Source organism: Pagrus pagrus (assembly GCF_965226575.1).
Source record: "Pagrus pagrus genome assembly, chromosome: 11".
Classification (NCBI taxonomy): domain Eukaryota; kingdom Metazoa; phylum Chordata; class Actinopteri; order Spariformes; family Sparidae; genus Pagrus; species Pagrus pagrus.
The window spans coordinates 15,332,947-15,353,118 of NC_140195.1; the positions used below are offsets into that span (position 1 = coordinate 15,332,947).

The 20,172-nt window shown below is 38.6% G+C and overlaps 2 protein-coding genes across 4 annotated transcripts in view; both read left to right on the plus strand.

Annotated features, from left to right (window-relative positions):
- On the plus strand, window positions 1-12,598 carry LOC311265783 (putative helicase mov-10-B.1). 2 transcript variants are annotated; one of them, XM_084367773.1, is made up of 22 exons: window positions 1-93; window positions 1,300-1,505; window positions 2,057-2,144; window positions 3,040-3,187; window positions 4,500-4,722; window positions 4,972-5,055; window positions 5,317-5,476; window positions 5,603-5,751; window positions 6,527-6,694; window positions 6,919-7,025; window positions 7,116-7,315; window positions 8,943-9,043; window positions 9,614-9,711; window positions 9,813-9,911; window positions 10,094-10,199; window positions 10,343-10,460; window positions 10,585-10,776; window positions 11,559-11,627; window positions 11,727-11,849; window positions 12,069-12,157; window positions 12,265-12,367; window positions 12,497-12,598. In XM_084367773.1, exons 2-22 carry the CDS (start codon window positions 1,315-1,317, stop codon window positions 12,530-12,532), a joined length of 2,652 nt encoding a protein of 883 aa, XP_084223899.1. In that variant the 5' UTR covers window positions 1-93; window positions 1,300-1,314; the 3' UTR covers window positions 12,533-12,598. The 2 variants fall into 2 exon arrangements, with proteins under 2 accessions (XP_084223899.1, XP_084223900.1); XM_084367774.1 differs by lacking the exons at window positions 1-93; window positions 1,300-1,505; window positions 2,057-2,144; window positions 3,040-3,187 and having other exon boundaries at window positions 4,669-4,753.
- Window positions 12,599-20,172, plus strand: part of LOC311265782 (putative helicase mov-10-B.1) — an 18,937-nt gene continuing 11,363 nt past the window's right edge. For both annotated transcript variants that reach the window (XM_084367771.1, XM_084367772.1), the window contains exons 1-4: window positions 12,599-14,892; window positions 15,037-16,846; window positions 16,927-17,026; window positions 19,252-19,340. In XM_084367771.1, the coding sequence (XP_084223897.1) occupies window positions 16,710-16,846; window positions 16,927-17,026; window positions 19,252-19,340 (326 nt within the window). In that variant the 5' untranslated portion in view covers window positions 12,599-14,892; window positions 15,037-16,709. The remainder of the gene's footprint in view (window positions 14,893-15,036; window positions 16,847-16,926; window positions 17,027-19,251; window positions 19,341-20,172) is intronic.

Here is a 20,172-nt window from a genome sequence, read left to right on the forward strand (position 1 = left end):
GGGAATCCGCTTATCTTCAAATCATCAGTAGCAATAAATTCATAATAAATTGACTTTGCCAAGCTTCCCACGCTGCTACATATCCAACGAAAAGTAAGTTGAGTTACTGTATTTGCTAAAGAGCGTATTGCTGTTGTTTGTTGTGAGTTGTGTTTGTGTGTCTGTTGAGTTTGAGGTTTTATCAGGGCTGTTTCAAGGTTAGCTAGCAAGGTTAACAAGCAGTTACCAGTACACCCCGTTATTTATAGTTTATGTTGTCACCTAAATTAATGCTAAGTTTCACTTTTGCTGCCCTCCAACTAGGTTAGCTAGCTAACTACTTGATATTGATTATTGGTAGTGGAGTTACCTGTATTTCTTTCAACCATTTCCATAATTATATTAATAGAAAAACACATTTTATTTAGGCCTATACTCTTATTACTGATTGCATTAATTCCCTAATTCTTTTGGCATTAAATAATATAGGGGATTATTGAATAAAAACGGATGAATATGTATATATACTATGGGTAAGGCTAATGCTTGAACCTATTTAATTCTATCGCGTGTGGTAATTTTTATTAGCTGTGACAATATCTAATGTTTCACCTAGTGAGTCTGTGTGTGTCTCAGGGCTGTCATAATATCAGATGTTTTACTCCACGATTATCGTGGTCTAAAGTATTCACAATAACAATATTATTGCAACATCTATCGGAAATTTGACAAAAAAGGCTATTAGTCAAATTCATCTGTGTGTTGTGTGTTTTGTCTCTTTTGTGGCAAAAGAATTACATTCAAAATACAGGTGCAGGGAGGTGGAGAGAGAGAGAGTCTGTAACTATAACTGTACAAAAGACAACAATAACACTGTTTTTATGGCGGGTGGCAACCAGCAAAGAAGAGCATAACCACCACCTATTATGACAAGGCGAGAACAGAAAGAAATGAGAAAGACTTAAGAGACGATGTATTATGTATATTTTGGCACAATATCAATATTTAATTTTTTAATATCCTGGTTATCTTCAATACCAGCATATTGTGACCCCCCTAGTGTATATGTCATCATGGGAAGATGTGGTCCTGGAGACGCCTTTTGCAGTGGAATTACCACAGAAGTCTTGAGTATTTTGCCAGGTTTTTTAATGGAAGGTTTGATATCACAAGACCATAAAAAGCCAGTACCGAGGAGCTCACATAACTGATGAAATACTTCTGCCAAGACATAGGACGTAGGGATTCTTCTAAAATCACAACTCATATACTCATTTTGCAGTCAGTGGGTTTATGATCCTCTCTGATTCTTTTTTTCAGTATCACCAGGACATCATGAGCTTACCCCAACAGCAGGAACTGCACCCAGAAATGTGGCCTGTAGTATTGCCTGAAGTACCAAACACAATACCAGGAGAATCTGGTCACCTGAATGAGCCACAAAATACATCCGATGTTGACGTACAGGTGGCACTGCAGCACGTTTTAGCCCGTAAGGAAATGATAACGTTATTCCAGCAAAACAGGTAAGAAGGCCTTCAATTAGACTTCTAAAGCTCAGATTCATTATTGCATTTATTAATATTCAAAGGTGTTAGTTAAAAAAGTTAAAAATATATTTATTAAGTTTAGTTCAAGTGATCTCCTTTTCTTTTCCTTATAACTTCTGTCTGAAAGAAAGCAGAAATAAGTTATTTTCCACATAAAATAGGAACTGCTCTCCACCTGGGATTAATCACAACTGACACACATTAAGTACAAATACTGAAAAGCCCTCAAACCTAACCAGCCTTACCAACCTTCTTATGCTTTGATTAGGGTCTGTGAAGACAGGTGCCACCCTGACTGATTGCTTTTAAACCTTCATTATGCTTCTGTTTGTCTCCTCTCCTTGCTGGCGTTCACACTCATTCTGCAGGTTGTATTTCAGCTGGAAGGATTTGGGCCCTGACACCCTAAATTCTCAAGTTTAATCAAAGCTTTCTGACAGAAAAACTGTACATGTTTGACAATCCACTTTTATGTATGATATAATTTCAACAAGCCTTGTTGTATGACTTGTCATCCACCACAACAGGGCTCAGCTAAATAAATACGGTGTCACCGTGACCTCAGACCCTGCGTCAACAGAAGAGACAATCAACCTGACTCTGTATGAAAACGAGGTGAGAGTATGGGGATTGGGACTTACAGTAAGCCATGCCTTTTAATGACTAACCAGAAGCCTATGAGATTATGAATTAATAATACTAAGAATACAATCATTTTACACATTTGTATTAATCCGGAAAAAAAGCACATTGTGTAGGTCAATTACATTTTTGTCAGCCCAGCATTTACATTGTCTTACCCCTGCAAACACAAGAGCTTATCGACTATCATTATTTCTTATTGTACTGCTTGAGCGCTCACACCCCTGTCACCCCAGTGTTCTGATATGAATGCACTGTGATGAACATACATACATTCAGCATTCTCAATTCCTAATTCAGACCACTGTCAATTTTATCTAGGTACATTTCTCAAAGCAGTGTTTTTTAAGGCATCAACAAAACACGCCTGATGTTGATTGTGAGTTTCGTGTGTGTGCCTGGATATTCGGGTTGCAGCAATATACCTTTTTCAAGGTTTTTTTGTAGTATGAAAACTGACGTTTATCATACCATGTAGATCTCTCTATCTATGGTATTGAATTCTACCTCAGTAGACCTAATAGATAGATAGATTTCAAGGTTAATGTCAGTTTTCATGTCTGCCACAACATAATAATTGGTTATAATATAATATAAGGTGTTTGTTCAACCAGAAAAAACCTTCTCATTTCACAAATTTAAGCATCATTATAACTGATATTAATAATAATGATAATAATAATAATAATAATAATTGTGGATTACTGTTATTAAAACCATGAAATTCTGATATTTTTTATATATATATATTTTTTTTTGATACTCATACCGTGAAAATCTATTACCTTTTGGAACCCTAGGCTTTTTCTCATGGCCGTAGTGATAATACTGACAGTTTGCATATAATAACATGTTTCTCCTCTAACAGAAAATTGTGCCAGTGACTGTGAAGAACTCTGGTGTAACAACAGTTTACTTAACTTTATGGGCTTCTGCCCTTGTAAAGAACATTTTCACTTTGAGAGACTGTCAAGGAAATATCATCAAGTCTATCAAGCAACACCCTGTTGGACCAGGTATGAGGGAGACACACACAATAATGTGCCCCATTTGAGGGAGGGTCCATACAGTTGTCAGTGGTTGTTGGATGATGATACAAGTGAAGAATGAGCAAGTTCCAGTGAAAGTCCATATCATTTACACCATTGTTCATGGCTGATTTGCAAGGAGAAAGAACACATGCAGCAACTGTGCATAGTTTAACTTGACTTGAGGATTTAGAGCAGACATATTCAACTCAAAAATACTCTTATTTTATTCAAACGTTTTTAACCCAGGCTGTTTAAAGTATAAGTCTCGCCAAAATGCAACCTAGGCTTTTTTTTTGTGAATGTACCCCAGTCAAACCTTCGCGTAAAAGCATAATTACCACTTTTAAGATTTACCGTAGTTTCGTTTTCGGGTCAAAATCATTTTCAGTTCACTAAAAAGAAGGTTTTTGAACAACTCATGTTAGCAAAGCTTGGCAAACTCTGTGTACACAAACAATGTTCTCAATGCTCGTGTTCATGTGTAGAGACCCTGGTCTCATGTTTATCTTCATGTTGTGTCGAGTCTTCTTAGTGTTTTAAAAATAGCGATTTTGATGCTACCGTACAGCTGCCCCGAGCACTCAATTGAAAATGATTTTGACCCGAAAATGAAACTACGCTAAATCTTAAAAGTGGCTTTTTCGTCGTAATTATGCTTTTACACGAAGGTTTGACTGGGGTACATTCCCAAAAAAAGCCTAGGTTGCATTTTGGCGAGACTTACACTTTAAGCAGGGGAAGTTAGTAGAATCTAATTGACAACCTACTTCTAAGATCAAAAAGGTGCATTGTTTTTTTCCTGTATGTTTGTACATATAATGTTTCTTATTTCAACTGGGAAATCTAATAAGCAAAGCAGAGAATTTTTTTAAAGAAGTGCATTGTTTTTACACATTTTAATTCTGAGCTTTACAGCCAAGGGTCCAAGGTCCTCCGCCTCTTGGCAGTTTTTTTTTTTTAATCTGGTCGTTTTAAACAAGTACTTGAATAGGCCTGATTTAGAGAGACCAAAAAAACAAAGCCTCACCCAACATATATAATTCATCAAAAATGTAGTAAAGCACTTTTTGCCACCTTGCAGGATTAAAGTACCTGTGATTTTCTATCAAGTTGAGACAATTGAATGATCATAATCCAACATGTAAGACAGAGAAAATGACAAACATGTTGTATTTGAAAAAATGACAAAAGCCATTTTGTTTTTATTTTTCTACTATTTTAATTATTTTTTCACAAAGTAACATTGCTGCATTTATATTTAATTTCCTCACTTTTTTTTTCTCCCATGTTTTTCTAGGAGAGGAATTTAAAATCAACGTTCATTTCTACTCACAGTATGCAGGCTACTTTGAACAGTTACTGGTCTTTAAGTTTGAAACGTGCCAGCAGTCCTCTGATAAATTTGAGATCATGCGCCTCTTGGAAGTCACACATTGGACTTCTTCAAGAGAAGAGCTCTTCCCCACAAACCCATGCAACCGCCAGACTCAGGAGTGTATCTCTATTGAAAGGCCTAAATAGTAAATATCATGTCATTTTCATGTTATCTATGTGAGTATGTTAATTGTGTTGAGCATTACTTGTCATCTTACAGTGCTTGTTTGATTTATTACAGTTACAATTTCAGAATCTGTTATATTGCCTTCTGGTTCTCCCTCTGACAATCTTCATTCACATGTCACCCATCCTAATTTACGCACTACTGGTTGCAACATTTATTGGTCATCTAGGTCATTACTGTCCTGTGTTCTGCCTTTTTTCCACTCCAGTGGGAAAGTGTTGACTAGGCCTGTGGTGCCTCTGAAGAGTTATGCGATCCCCGACAACATTAAAGACGTCACAAACTCCAACCAGTATGTATTTTCACATGCACACACAGAGAAGGTGAAAATGATTTGTGACAGATTTAATTTACTGTATTAAAGTAAAACAATTCAGTTTTTTTACCCAGCATTGTGGCACTTTCTATCGAGCTGTCAACATTACATAAACAAAATGCTACCGTTTTGATTGGAAAAAGAAAATCAAACCTGACTCACTGAAGCAGTATTCCTCTAATGATTATCATAACTGCAGAGGTCATCCAATTTTCCATGTCACTGGGATCTCTTTAGGGTTCTCCAGACACCTCTGGAGTGGAGCAATTACCCCCAGAGGTTGCATTTGCTGCTGCATCTCGAGGAGCTCAATTTGAAGAGAGCGATTGCAATGTACGACGAGGACGATGTGCCCATTTTCAGACTCAAGCACAGCAAAGACCTATTCTACCTGCAGGTGATGCTCCCCACAGCCACACAATAAAACATGATGGCTGACAATTGCCGTTGCTTTGGCTGGATCTTTCACCCCAACATTACAGAATGAAACAGTATTTTACACATAAACATTTTGTGTCATCAGATGTCAGGCGACTTGAGAGACTTAGAGAAGCTGTCCAGGACACTGGCGCGAGTGAATCCTGTTGACCGGTCAGTTGTTGGAAATACGATTTACATAGGCTGGGTCCAACATGTGGCTGCGGAGAAGGTCTTCGTGGAGTTTGATGAAATGTAAGGACAGAGGGTCAGATGGGATTAAATGATAAATCCCATAAGAAAAGTATTTTTTTCTGCTTGGTGTTGTATCTACATGCACTGCTGCAGAATGAAATCAGCTAAGTAAAGGAGTTAGCGAGTGTTTACAATGTGTCATAATATGTTCAGCACAGCCACAGTACAGTTTGATTTTAGATATTAACTTCAGATTCTCTGGCACCACTGTTCAACAATTAAAGGGTTACTCCACAAATTTCACAAATTAGTGTGTTTACAGGTCTTGGCTATGGCTATGTGTCTTCAGAGCAAACTGCATACAATCTGATACATTTTCGGAAATTGTCACTATTTATATGTAGTACTCATGTTCTACCACACACGTACATAAGCATATATAGCATCCGTAACCACCCCATCAACAAAAAATCTGCCTCTGACTTCACATCGCTCTGACGGTCCACTCTCAGCGTTATGGAACCGGGATAAGTTATACACAATAGTTTAATTTGGTCATTCCTGGTGAGAAATTTCACGGCAGTGTGTCCTCAGAGGGCACAGCAGTGTAAGGCGCCTAGGTTTTTACTCCTTTTAGGTCTCTCCAAATGGGTATCATGGCTGCAGAAAAAGTAGCTTTGGTCACTCCAGAATCTAAAGATACCCATTACGCCTCCAATAATACTTCAAAGGTCTAGGAAAGAGGAGAAACGTAGTCTATTATTTCTAGTACTGTTCACACAGGACATTAAACATGCTTCTTGGTTTTAATGTGAATGTGTGAATTTGAATGCAGGTTTCAGAGTCATTTCAAGGAGGGCATGAGGTTCAGTGTTGACTTCGCTCTTGACCGTATACCCCTGCGTGTCCAGCATAGAGCAGTGGCATCTGTGAATCGGCGCAACCTGGAGGAGGTGCTGTTCCCTACTGGAAAACATTCTTCCCACAATCAAAATCTACCCAGGTCAGTTTAACTCAAGGTCAAGAATCCAGGGAAAACATTCAAAACATGTGATAAAGACAAGGTCATACTTCTGTATCGGTGCTCTGAGTCTGTGTGCCTTTTTATCACATCTGTCTTTAAAATTCAGTTTTCCTGTACAACTAAACTGCATGTAAACCATGACTCCCTTATCTGTGACACAGCTCTGATGTCATTCCTGTTTACCTCTGTCTCTCTGTCATCAGGCTGTTAGGGTTCGAGAACAACCCAGAACAGCGCAAGGCCATTCAACACATTGTAGCTGGTACTGCAAAGCCTGCCCCGTATCTGGTATTTGGTCCACCTGGCACAGGTACTGTACATACGAGTGTGAATGCCCCCTGATGCTTTTTAATTTTATTTACACTCATAAAAATAATGTATTTTAACATGTCTTGGTCAGGCAAAACAGTGACTTTGGTGGGAGCCATCAGTCAAATACTGGAAACTCAGAAATCATGCCACATCCTGGCTTGCGCTCCATCCAACAGTGCCATCGATCATCTCTGTGAGAAGATTGTAGAAAGCAACAAGAACAAGCATCTGCTTTATCGCATGTATGCTGTCAGCTATCATGTGAAAAAAGTTCCCCAAGATAGAAAGGTCTGGATTTTCTTTTTTGAGTTCCTCAAATATAAACATAGTAAGACACCAGTTTAGAAACATCACAAATATTTGGCAAGAAGTCACGCATACCACAATTTCTGACAAGGTTTATTTATGAAGATCTCAAAGACATAACAGTACTTAATCGCTTTAAGCTTCACCTTCATCAAAAATCATCTTTCACTCTCTGATATTCTATTGTTTAAAATTTTAATGTAAATCCTGACTATGTTGTGTCATGCCCCTGCTCCCACATCTTTGTTCAGGAAGGAAGCTATATGGGTCATCGTGAACATAGTATTATTAAAGTAGTTGAAAGCTGTCACACTTAAATAATCCCTCCAGGCATGTTTTAAGGTGAATCTAAGATACTCTACATTAAAATTATGTCCGATATGGTTTTTCCACAGAAAGGTTAAATTATAATGTCAAAATTTTTTCCTCCTCTCTCGTTTTTGTATAGAACCAGTTGCAATGTCTTTTTACAACAACTTCCAAGTAGAAAAAAAACTCATATCATGCAATAGCTTACATATAATTGAAATGTATTTTTTTATTGTGTTATTTCATGGTGTATACATATCATCCATCTAAAATGCATGATTGATGCTTTCATATCTCATTAACAATTCTTTACCTGTTATTTACCTGTTAGGCCACAGACTTATGAAAATGACAGCTTAAGTTTACCCAAAACTTGCAGTTAGTCTGAGATGTTGCAGAGAAAATAAGCACAGCAGAAATGCCAGAAAGGTTGCACCTCTGTGTATTTATTTATGTTATAGTTTGTCGATATCACATGTCTGCGCAATGCAAGTCGACCACCAGTTTTCTACCCAGAAGTGACTGTTGTTGACATCATTGTGATTCAGTCTATGCTGAGTATTGGACCAGCGTTGGCTTTCAAACTACTTGTGATTTAACAAATCATGCTTGTAGGCTGGCCCCTTAAATTGGATTTACACTGAGCACAGGGAAGCTTTCCTTCATTGTATGATAAAGCTCAATCATTTAACTATAGGAACAAGAAGAGAAACCCATTTTTAAGATAAGATAAAACTTTATTAATCCCTAAGGAAATTGTTGTGCCAGAGATTGCCACAAAAATTTTAAATACAATAGAACAAACAGTAACAACCAGTAACAACTAGTGGGTTCCCTGGGTCACACACTGGCCCCAGTCAAGACAATAACGAGCATTATATATTAGTGAAAAATACAAAATATAAGTGTTTAAGGAGTTGGGTAGGATTAAAAAAAGTGTATACTTTTTCCTACTCCTTTTTGGGAATGTCAATGCTTGTTAATGGAATTTAATTTGTAACATACTTTTCATTTTATTATGGTTATTTGTTGAACTAATTTAACTTTTTGTTTTGTTATGTTTTCACATGCCTGAAATAAAATTTGTATTCATTCATTCTTCCATTCATTCATTCATTCATTCATTCATTCATTCATAAATGCAAAAAACAGTGCCTAATAGAATAACAATAGAAGTAAGAGTAAACAAAAAATTAACTAAAACAGAAAATTTGACTAGATTCTTGCTTCTGTGTGTCTATGTGTACTTTATATGTGCTTGTGTGAATATGTACATATGTCCTTTGTGTTTTTTCTGTAGTTTCACTGCAACCTGATGGGTGAGAAAGGTTTTAGGTTTCCGACCAAACGGCAGCTCATGAAGTATAAAGTCATCTTCACCACCCTGTTAACTGCCGGAAGGTACAGTGGTTAATACAGTAAATTACACTGGAATCTTAATTTCCATAATAGTAAATAAGTAAGTTGTAATAATATTGTTAAATTCACAAAATAAACACATTTTATATGTTTGTTGTTATTCTTTATAAAACACCCATAAGGATTTTTGACAACAGATGTATTTTAATGTCACAACTTGCTAGTTACAGGTATTGTGGTCATACTGGCTCAGTAGCATAGCATAGTGTTCCTTTTATCATCCTCCTGGCTAACAAAACAGCAGACACCATTGACAGCTATAGCCAGTGGCAGAAAAAATATATATACTTTTTACATTTGTATACATTAAATGATTTCTTAGTTACATCTTCAGGTCCACTTGAAGTTGTCATGTTTGAATTGTTAGTAGTACTTTCTTCAAGTCTGTGAAGTAAAAGTTTACTGACATGTGTTTAGCTATTTTACTCTCACATGGTTACAGACATTAACGTCTGGTAAATTTACAGCACTCACACTGTCCACTAACTTGATCTCTCAAGTTGTTTGTTTTTCTTTATCTAACATTAAGATTTGCTCTCTCTAAATCTTCAGACTTGTGGCAGCAGGGATTCCTGTTTGGCATTTCTCTTACATCTTTGTGGATGAGGCAGGTCAGACTACAGAAACAGAGTGTCTCATCCCTCTATCAGGTGACAAAGCAAGGTGTCATGTTATATCATAACTGTATCCTATACAGCATTTGATATTCTGTAAAGCGAGTACTCTTAATTTTTCTGTGTTTGCCCCACAGGTTTGCTGACCCCAGGTGAATGCCAGGTGGTGCTGGCTGGAGACCCTAAACAGTTGGGCCCAGTCATCACATCCAGAATGGCAAAGGATAATGGCTTGGGTGAGCAATGTATATACCTTTTAAACAAATAAACCCTATTAGAGTCTGTGATGTTTCTAAACAATCAAATGGTAAAATCAAGTATTTGATGTATCAAAGGTTAATGTAATGCAAAATCTGAAAATAATAGTGAAAGTTCTAGTGTGTACCTCAAGAAATTTGAAGAAAGCCACTTTGTACAGGTGTGTCCATGTTGGAGCGTCTGATGACAGACATCGACCTTTACAAGTCGGATGACACACACGGGTTCAACAACCACTTTATCACCAAATTACTGAGGAACTACAGGTGCGGTATTGATGATGCCTAAATTCGTTGCTGTACCTTCTCACAATGTTGCTTTGAAACCACTCTTTGATTTCTCTGTCCACTTCCCCATGCTTTGTCTAAACCTTGTTTTAAATTTCTTCTCTCTTCACTCTCTTTCTCAGGTCCCATCCTGCGATTCTGGAAATTCCCAACGAGCTCTTTTATAAAGGAGAACTTCAAGCCTTTGCTCATGAAGAGAAATGCATGTCATACTGCAAATGGGAACAACTGCCCAAGAAAGTAATGTAGACACACACACACACACACACACACACACACACACACACACACACACACACATTTCTCTCTCTCTCTCTCTCTCTCTCTTTTTCCACCCATTCTCATTTCTCTCTCCATGTCTCAGGGGTTCCCTTTGATCTTCCATGGAGTGGCAGGAAATGAGGAACGTGAAGACAACTGTCCTTCTGTTTACAACTTGGCAGAGTTGGAGGTGTTGAAGGAATACTTAAAAGCCGTTCTTGCCCATCTTCACAAAAATGGTGTGACCAAAATTGGACCAAAAGAAATAGGTATCATTACCCCATACAGAAAACAAGTGAGTATGTTCTTACCATCATCTGTGGATATGTTAATAGACCTGGATGCGGACTTCAAGTCAGCTTTGTTGCCATTCAGAGGCAAAAAATATACTTCAGAGACACTTTTTGTGCTTTAAAGAAAGTTGATTTAATAGAAAATACTAACTCAGTATGTTGAAGAGCTTTGCTAATGCAGTGGTTCATTTTCAAGTTATGAAATTGCTTTATTAAAGTTCATAATTATTCTATAAATCTTTTTACTTTGCTTACTGTTGTTTGAGGTTTGTTGTCATGAGTAAAAATGTTTTGGATTTTTTCACAAATCACACTCTCTGGCAGCTACAATGTTGGAATGAAAATGGCTGAGTAATATTTTAAGCGTGATGCTGATTTGAGTACGTTCTGAATGTATAGTTGAAAATTCAGATTGTTTGGTTTGAACTTTACTATTACTATACTATATATACTTATTTTGACATGTATAAATAGGCACAACAACCTTCCACCAAGGTTTCAGGTTGAAGAGCGAAAAATCTTCCATTACAGCACATATTTATACATCCCGTCTGCGGCTGCATCTTTTATTTTCAGAATATCATTCTTGTCTGGGCTTCTGGCCAAGTGAAACCCACAGCTAAATATTTAAGGACTTTTTGTTAATGATCAATAAGTTGGGGTTATGGCTAGTTTAATGTATAGACAAAGTTGCAATTGTATTTTCTGCATTTCCTCCAATACACCAGTTTGTCACTGTATGTTAATTGGGGTAACCTTGCCAACACTTTCCTCTTTTTGTCAGGTGGAGAAAATCCGGAACGCCTTCTGGATGGACAAAGATCTCAAGAAGGAAAACTTGGAAAACATAATGGTATGGAGATACAAAGTGATGTGCTGTGTGTGTTTGCTGCAAAACATGCTTGAGAGTTTGGAACTCCATTAACATACCTCGCTTTTATATTTTTCATAGGTTGGCTCAGTGGAGCAGTTTCAGGGTCAAGAGTGCAATGTGATTATTTTGTCCACGGTGCGAAGTTTTCCCAAACTGACTACCCGCAAGGGATGGACTCTGGGCTTTGTTGATAATGAGAAGGTGAGAAACATTACACAAACACACAAAAACTTCAGAACAATAATATTTGTGTACACAATTGCCACACTGAGATTAGAATTCTGAGAACCTTGCTGCACTTCAATATTAATTGACTGGCAATTATAAGACAGAAACTTGTGTAGTTTGAAAAGTATAACGGTCTGACAACTTTGATAGTCTTGTAGTGTGGTGAAGGCATAACTGAAACTATCTCCACAGAGGTTCAACGTGGCCTTGACCAGAGCACGAGCCTTACTGATTGTGGTTGGAGACCCAAGAGTTTTGAAAGCTGCCAGGATATGGAACAAGTAAGGTCCTCATAAAGTCCTCATTAGTCTAATTCTATTTCAGTGGAGAGGTCAGACTTGGTCAAATACATACCTCAAATGACTCATACACTCACCTCTCTTTTTAGATTCATCCATTACTGCTACAAAGAAGGGGGTTACCGAGGCATTTCTGTTTATGATGCAGAGGAAGAAGAAGACACTGACTCATGTACACTCAAGGAACCTCTGGTAATATGCACATCCACACACTCACACACTTCATACTGTGTGTCTTTCCATTGTCTTGAAATTCTTGAATAGTCTTGAAGACTAAGGGCTGTTTGGGTTCTCTGTCCACCTTTGATCTACACCCTGCAGTCGAGAGTGATTCAGCAACAGATGGACCCCTGTTGAAGGACCCACAGACGTCACACACTCATCTCACACTCAGTATGAATAAAGTATTGCATGAGACCATGACGATGAAGTGTGCAGTCAGTGTCCAATGAAGTCCAGCTCCTATGGGTTTGGTGCTATTTAAATGTATTTATCACTTTTTTATTGGCCATTTGTGAGCAGAATGAAACGTGACATGAAAAAAAGAGACAGACATTCAGCTAACATAAAGTAACCACCAGCACGCCACAAATGTTTCAGAGAGCCCCTTTAAACATATACAAGTACTGCTGTGAAGCTCGAGTTACTAGGACTTCTATGCTTCCTCCCTGCCTATCAGATAGGTTGTCAGGTTGTTTGAGGATTTATGCATATTGTAACAGTGCATCGAGAATGTCGGAAAAGCCTGGGGTTTCCTGGAGAAATATGTGTGATACGGAGAGAGAAATCAGTTTGTGTGTAAGCAAAAGCAGGCACACCCCTCTCACTGGGCATCACTGTCATCTTATATGGATGTCCTAAAGCCCTTTGTGCTTGTCCCAAAGAGAAACAAAACTATGATTTCTAACATTTAAGAGAATAATCAGAAAACAAGGGGCCTTACTGAGGTGATGAGAGGGAGCCTATGATGGGGGATAAAATGATTGGAGTGAGAGAATCAATCTCTCTTTCAATAGATCAAAATTAGATTGACTTTGTGAGTATCTCATCTAACAAATCAAACAACATCATTAACTGTAGTTGAATTCAGTTTTTGCAATATGCTTACTTGGTTTGCCTGCACCTTGACAACCGAATTTTACTCAGAAATTCAAATATAATGAAATGAAAACACAAAGGCAATTCAGTGTGATTGTTGGGTGTCTTTAAATTATTTAAAAGAGAAGGGCTGTTCCCTCTTCTACTTTCTCAGTTTGTACATTCTTGTCTCTTTCCTTGTCTACTGTCCTCACGTCTCTCCCACATGAGAAACGAGCTGGGAAGGCAAGGGATGAGGAGAAAGGAGTCGAGGCAAAAGGCGTTTAACACAATGAGACATCCGTTCTTCTGAGCCGTATTTTAAAGCAACATCAATTAAATATGATGTTTGGCAGCTGCATCTTCTTTCGATTGTTTTGTCTACTGCAGTATTTTATTATCCCTTTCAGATGATCATAACGGTGCACGTAATAACTGTATTTACTTTGAATTCAGTTCACAACGTAGCATAACTTGACATTAATTATATCGCCGTGAAATGTGATTAACGAATGCAGGTACAAACAGTGAAGGGCAGAAAGTTTGATCATCTAAGGTAACTGACCCACTAATCCAATTTATGAATACAAAAGGAACACATTTGTAGGGTTTGTATATTCTATTTGTGTGTCACACTTCACTTATGTCACGTGTGCCAAAAAAACTTCAGCAGAGGATACACAAGTGCATCCTCCCTCATAGCTCCGCTGGCAAGCCTCCCCTCTCTCCTCACTCCTCTTTGGCTAAGGGGCATTTTTGGAATTGAGACATCCTTCAATGTGGCGCTCCGAGATTCATTTTACAAAGCCTAAGAATAAATAATTTCCCTGGACACAGCCATGAACTGCTGTGAAAGGGTGAACTAGCAAGAAACCTCCTTAATAACTGGTGGATTTTCTTCTCCCATGGAGTCTTCACTCAGTAGAATGTATTTTGCACTATTACTTGATGGATAACCCTCAACGGGCCTATTTGTGAAACTTAAAGTAATAGATGAGACTTTTCTGACTGTGTGAAACCCCGCAGCAGCTTCAATTCAAAAGTAAAAGAAAACACTGGACGAGGACTCCAAGAAGACACCAGAGACACTGCTATTCGGTAGGGTCAGTTGGAACCTCAGCTCAGACTGGCCTTGAACAACTTATATTTTTAATCCAATAAGGATGTGCAACCAAAAGGATGTGCAACCAGATGTACCTTTGTTTTTCCCATTTTCCTCACCCATGTCTGGCCTTCAGTCCACTATTGTATCAAGCCAATTGGCTATCTTCTTGAAGCATTTCGACACAAGTTTTGACTGAGACTATAAACTCAACTTTTCTTACAAATAGTGCCTTTAAGATTTTATTATCAAAACATATGCATATGGGTTCACCCTTGCAGAGGGAATGAGCATCAAGTCAAAATGTCCAATATGTTATATACTCTTTGTCACGGTGCTCGCAGTCGGGGTTTTGTTGTTTTGTGTTTTTTCCCCTATCTGTATTTCTCCCTCTCTGTGTGTTTGTCTGTGTCTGTGAGTGTGGCAGCATTGACGGCAGCAGCGGAGAGGTGCACCTGCAGATCATCAGCTCATCAACTTCTGCTATTTAATCCCGGTCTCTTCTCCACGCCGGTGCCAGATTGTTCCGTCCCCTATGGTGATTATATCAGTGCCGCTTGCTATTGTATTCAGCTATCTTCCAAGTGTTTTCTAGTGTTGAGATTTCTCTTGTGCCTATGCTCCAGTGTTTTCCCTGTCTGGGTTACATCTCATGCTCGTGTTTTGTTTCCCTCGTGTGCAGAACCACCAGCGCCTCTCTGTTCTGCTTCCTGCTCCACTGACTCACCTGAGGTCCCCCCACGCTGCCACCAGACAACCCAGCCTGCCTGCCTTCCTTGTCCGCTATTTCCACATGAACTCTGTCCTGCAATATACATTTGTTTGAACCTGATTTCCAGCCTCTGGTCTCTGCATTTTGGGTCTAGACCAAAACCAAACTGTTACACTCTTCATGTTCTCATCACACAAACCAAAGCAGAGAGGAGGAGTAAACTAACCTTGGCTGAGGTAAAAGAGAAGAATGTTTGATATCAAAGTTGCTACAAGACACAGAAACCCTTGTCCTTGGATGGGAGTGCAAGATGGTTCATTTGAGGACAAAAACACTTTGTATTACAGTAGTTCTTCATTATAAGATTTAAGTCACAATTGTTTAAATTGAGTTTGTTCACACTAAGCTTAACTTTTCCATAACAACATCTAACCTATTTTACTTCCTGCATCACTGATCTGTGTCCTCTGCCAAAGGACAAGAGGAATCAAAACAATGACAAGACATAATACAATGCACCACAAAACGTGAAAGAGAGCAACCTCAGGCCCCACCCAAAGAGAGTTCAAAACATGAGAGGCAAGAAATTCTCTACCCTCACGACAAACTGTATGAGTGTGCCTGCTTTCGTGGGCAGCGTGTGTGCATGGCGTTACTTCTTGCTTTTCATTCTGGTGTCCATGTTAACAGGTTAGAGCAGCCACACTGACTGCCTGAGTTGCGCTTCTAGATTTAGATTTAGCAGCTGTTGAGATATATAATAGTCACTATAATATCACGAGGCGCACCGTACATTATATTATGAAGAACACCATAACTAATTCACATCATTTACTTAAAGAGCTGGACATATCCTGTTGATAGATGAGTTTGGTACAAACATTGACCCCATGTTATGAAGGGTTATGAAGACAAGCCAGGGTATGAGAAGGAACACAGCTGCCTTTGTCTGTGTAACGACTTTATCTGTGCAGAGTGGCCTTGAGGTGAGCTGCATCTGCATGTGGTGAGACAACACGAATGCCTTAGAGGGACTCAAAGTAGTGCAGGATGAGACAGGAAGAGGGAGGGTTTTTCCACAGGGCAATGTCTTCACGGATTGTGACAGCCCGTCTGTAATATACTCTGCATATTATAGACATATTATATGAGCTGAGGTTTAAATTTAAATGAGAAAAAAACCACCTTTGCCAAAATGTATGCAGTATGCATTAATACAGCTAAATGATCCAACAATGAAAGTTAAGAAATAAAAACATAAAATGCATCAACAGTTGGGTTAGTGTCTGTATCTGTAGAATACGTCACAGACAAGAGAATACACACAACGGGTCGAGGTTAGTTTTTTGTGTCATGTGCACTCTTTCTCTTTATTTTCCTATCTTGCCCCCTCGGATGGGGCAGGCAGGAGGCGCGCTGCCTGTGAGCGCACACGCACACAGGAATGTGATACCTCATATATACGTTTATATGGCTCTGTAACCACTGGCCGGTGGTGCAGCCCTGTATCGTGAAAGACGTAGAGACACGTCGACTAACTGTACCAACGGGAAATTGGGGGGTTCCCCGTTAGATGATATAATCCCTCGGCCATGCCCATCCCAGAAGACTTTCTGTTTGAGTAACAGTATCAGTCTTTGATCATGGCTGGTAGGACGTTGTCTTTACCACAGTCCTACCAGATTGGACTGGACTTTATTACATTTTTGGAGGATACGGATCGAGCATCCATCACACACCGACCTCAACTACAAGGAATCTACAACAATGACTTCAAGAAGTGAGTTCTTCTTTATTATGGAGGAAATTCAGATAGCTTTCTGAAAATGTTCGCGATTGATCAAATGTTTTTATTTCTAGAAATCGAAAGAACTATCCAGACTTCAGCACAGTCCTCTATGCCCTGACAAAGTCCAAGAAAATTACAAGACAAGGAGACGCTATTCACTTCAGCTTCGCGGTATGCACTTCCTCTTTATGTTTCATCATGCACCTAAAGGATGTGATAACAATGCATCGATGTCACTCTCACAATCACATCACAACATTAAGGTCTGTAATAATAACAGTTAAAATCAGCTCATTACTTTTCTCACTTTGTTTAAAGTCATTGTACTGGAGCGGGATAGAAGTTGTGGTCGCGCAGTGGATGAGGCGGACAGACAAATCAGATGCATTTTCCAGCTCTGTATCGTCTGCCACTGGGCAAGAGCTGAAATAAACAGGATGTTTAAATACAGAATTGCCTATTGATTGATGTATTAGTTTATTAGGTTATTCTATTAGTAACATGTAACCTTGAAATGTAATGGCTGTAAGTTATGGATTAAAGTCACAGTGTTGTACCCAAAGTTATACTTAAGTAAAAGTAAAGATATCAATCAATCAATCAATCAATCAACTTTATTTATATAGCACATTTTTAAAAACCACAAGGGTAGCCAAAGTGCTGCACATTGAGACATAAAATCATTTAAAAGTTAAGTTAGAAGCACAAAAGAGACAAAAACATGAAACATGAACATGAAAAAACATGTAAAACAAAAATGAAAACAAATCAAGGTGTACTAAAAGTGGGTTTTTAAAGGAGATTTAAAAACAGGGAGCGAGGAGGCAGCTCATTCCAGAGTTTGGGAGCAGCGGCGGCAAGCGCTCCGTCTCCTCTGAGCTTCAGCCTTGTTTTAGGGACGGTCAGCTGATCAGCTGATCTCTTGGTGGTCTTGGTCTTGGTCTTGGTGGGCAGTAAAGCTGAAGCAGATCGGATAAATAAGGTGGAGCAAGGTTGTTCAAACATTTAAAAACAAATAACAAAAGCTTAAAATTAATTCTGTGGTGCACAGGGAGCCAGTGTAGGGACGCCAGGATGGGGGTGATGTGCTCACGCCTATGGGTCTGTGTTATCAGACGAGTTCTGCACAAGCTGCAGACGAGCAAGGGAAGCCTGGCTAATCCCTACATACAAAGAACTGCAATAGTCAAGACCAGTCGTGATAAAAGCATGGATTAATTTCTCCAAGTCAGGCCTTGATAAAATAGGTTTCACTTTCCCTATTTGACGTAATTGAAACTTTTTTGTGTTACACCACAGATCTGCTTCTCAAATTTAAAATCAGGATCGAACTTAACCCCCAGGTTAGTGACACAGTCCTTGAGATGTAGTGACAGAGAGCCAAGGTCAATGTTGGGGGGAGTACAGCAACTTGGTCAATATCGTGTTCAGATGTTACTTTGGTAAAAGTGAAAGTTTCTTGTACTTAGTAGAACTTGAGAAAGAGTCTTAAAGTATCTGATATTAAACGTAGGCTACTATTTTTTCCAATTAGTGGAATCTGTGTTTCCTGTTTTATAAATGTGATTGTCAATAAAATTAATTACTTTAAAAATGTGCTTCTTTGGCTCTGATATAGCCTGTAGTCTGCAAAGTAACTAGTTGCTAAAGTTATCAAATAAATGTAAAAAGTACAAACTGCAAACTGCTAACTGTAGTGGAGTGTAACTATAAAATTTATTTATTATTATTATTTAATTTTATTTATTTATTTATTTGTTTATTTCGGGCATGTCAGTTAGATCAATCATCATCACACATCATCTTAGTGTAAATCATACAATACACATGACCGAAAGGGAAAGCGGGAGAAGCAAAAGCTTATCTAGTCCCGCCCCCGTTACCCACAGAATACATAAGTTTTCATCAGATTGTTTTTCTTTTGACATTTTGACATAACATGTTTCAACAGCAGGTAGCAATCAGAGCTGCAGTCTAGCTCTAGACAGTCAAACAGACTACATGTGTGTCTGCACATGTGTCCATATTAGTCCGTCATGAGTGAACAACAGTCTCAACTTGTTGCCTGGCATGTCACAAAGTCACAAAGTGGTCCAATTGACAGAGATCACTTCAGTGGTTTGATTATTGACTGGGATGGTGTGAAAAAATAAATGAAAATGGAAATAGTCTAGTAAAGTACAAGGACCTCAAAATTGTACTTAAGTACATTTCTTGAGTAAATGTAAATAGTTACATTTCATCACAGATTACACATATGTACAGTATTAATGACTGGTGGATATGTGTAAGTGTAGTGACATAACACAGGCTACAGACGTCTGTAGCCTGTGTTATGTCACTTTGAACCATAAGTAAGTGCTACAATGTATAAACACAAACCTATCCCTTCCCAGAGGGAAGCTGCCAGCCCTGACGCAGGGATGGAGGTTCCAGACCGGGAGAGAATGGCCAGTCTACTAATGAAAAAACTGAAGAAAAACTGGTAAAAGAGACCATTTTCGATTTGATTACTCCCAAAATCCTTTTCTTTGAACTGCTGGTTTTTACATTTATATTAAACTATTCCCATTTTTACTTCTAATATTTTGTATATTAACTTTATACAATGTTTAAGTGTCAAACGCGTCTCATCTCCTCTTTGTGTGCAGGTCAGCTCGCAGGTCAGTTTGACCTTTGTTGTAGAGACCATTAAGTCAAAGAATGTGTTTCTGTGAGAGGCCCTTATCTTTACGCTCTCACATAAATTAGAAAACTGTCTCTGGAGGAAAGAGGAGAGATAAGACTGGGATATGAGGCCTTGGATTTTTTTAAACAAACAGATGAAAAGATCTCTGTTAGAACAGCTTTCACTGTTTTTGTCACTGCTGGGACGGGGATGAGAGAAGAGTCTGTATAAAGCTTGAGTGTAACTTTATCTTTTGGTCACGGTAGACATGAACCCTGTATGCATATGAAAAGTGTAGTGGAAAACTACTTGTCTCAATTCTTACAATTATCTTACTGTCTGACTATAAATTACACTCACTGTTGGAGTCTGGAAACAAGGATGAAACAGCTGGTCTTCAGGTCAAGGTCATTTATTCATACAACAGGATCGAGCAGTGAGCTCTCGCGGGAGGAACTGAATCTCTCTTCTGATCACCCAGTTTATATACCTTTTGGTTCTGGGGTTGCCACTCCCCTAAACCCTTCTCCCTTTGTCATAGTCGATATGGAGTTTACACTATTAGCTTTTGTATTTTCATTATAACGGTGAACTGTCCATGTTCACCTGTTTTTTCTAACACCCAAGAGTCCCTCCCAGGCCCCCTCCC

Bases quoted from the DNA above. Each gene is read 5' to 3' on its own strand.
- LOC311265783 (XM_084367773.1), top strand. From the start codon at position 1,315: ATGAGCTTACCCCAACAGCAGGAACTGCACCCAGAAATGTGGCCTGTA. The intron at 9,912-10,093 runs GTGAGCAATGTA...CACTTTGTACAG, and splicing joins GGCAAAGGATAATGGCTTGG to GTGTGTCCATGTTGGAGCGT. The intron at 10,777-11,558 runs GTGAGTATGTTC...TCTTTTTGTCAG, and splicing joins TTACCCCATACAGAAAACAA to GTGGAGAAAATCCGGAACGC.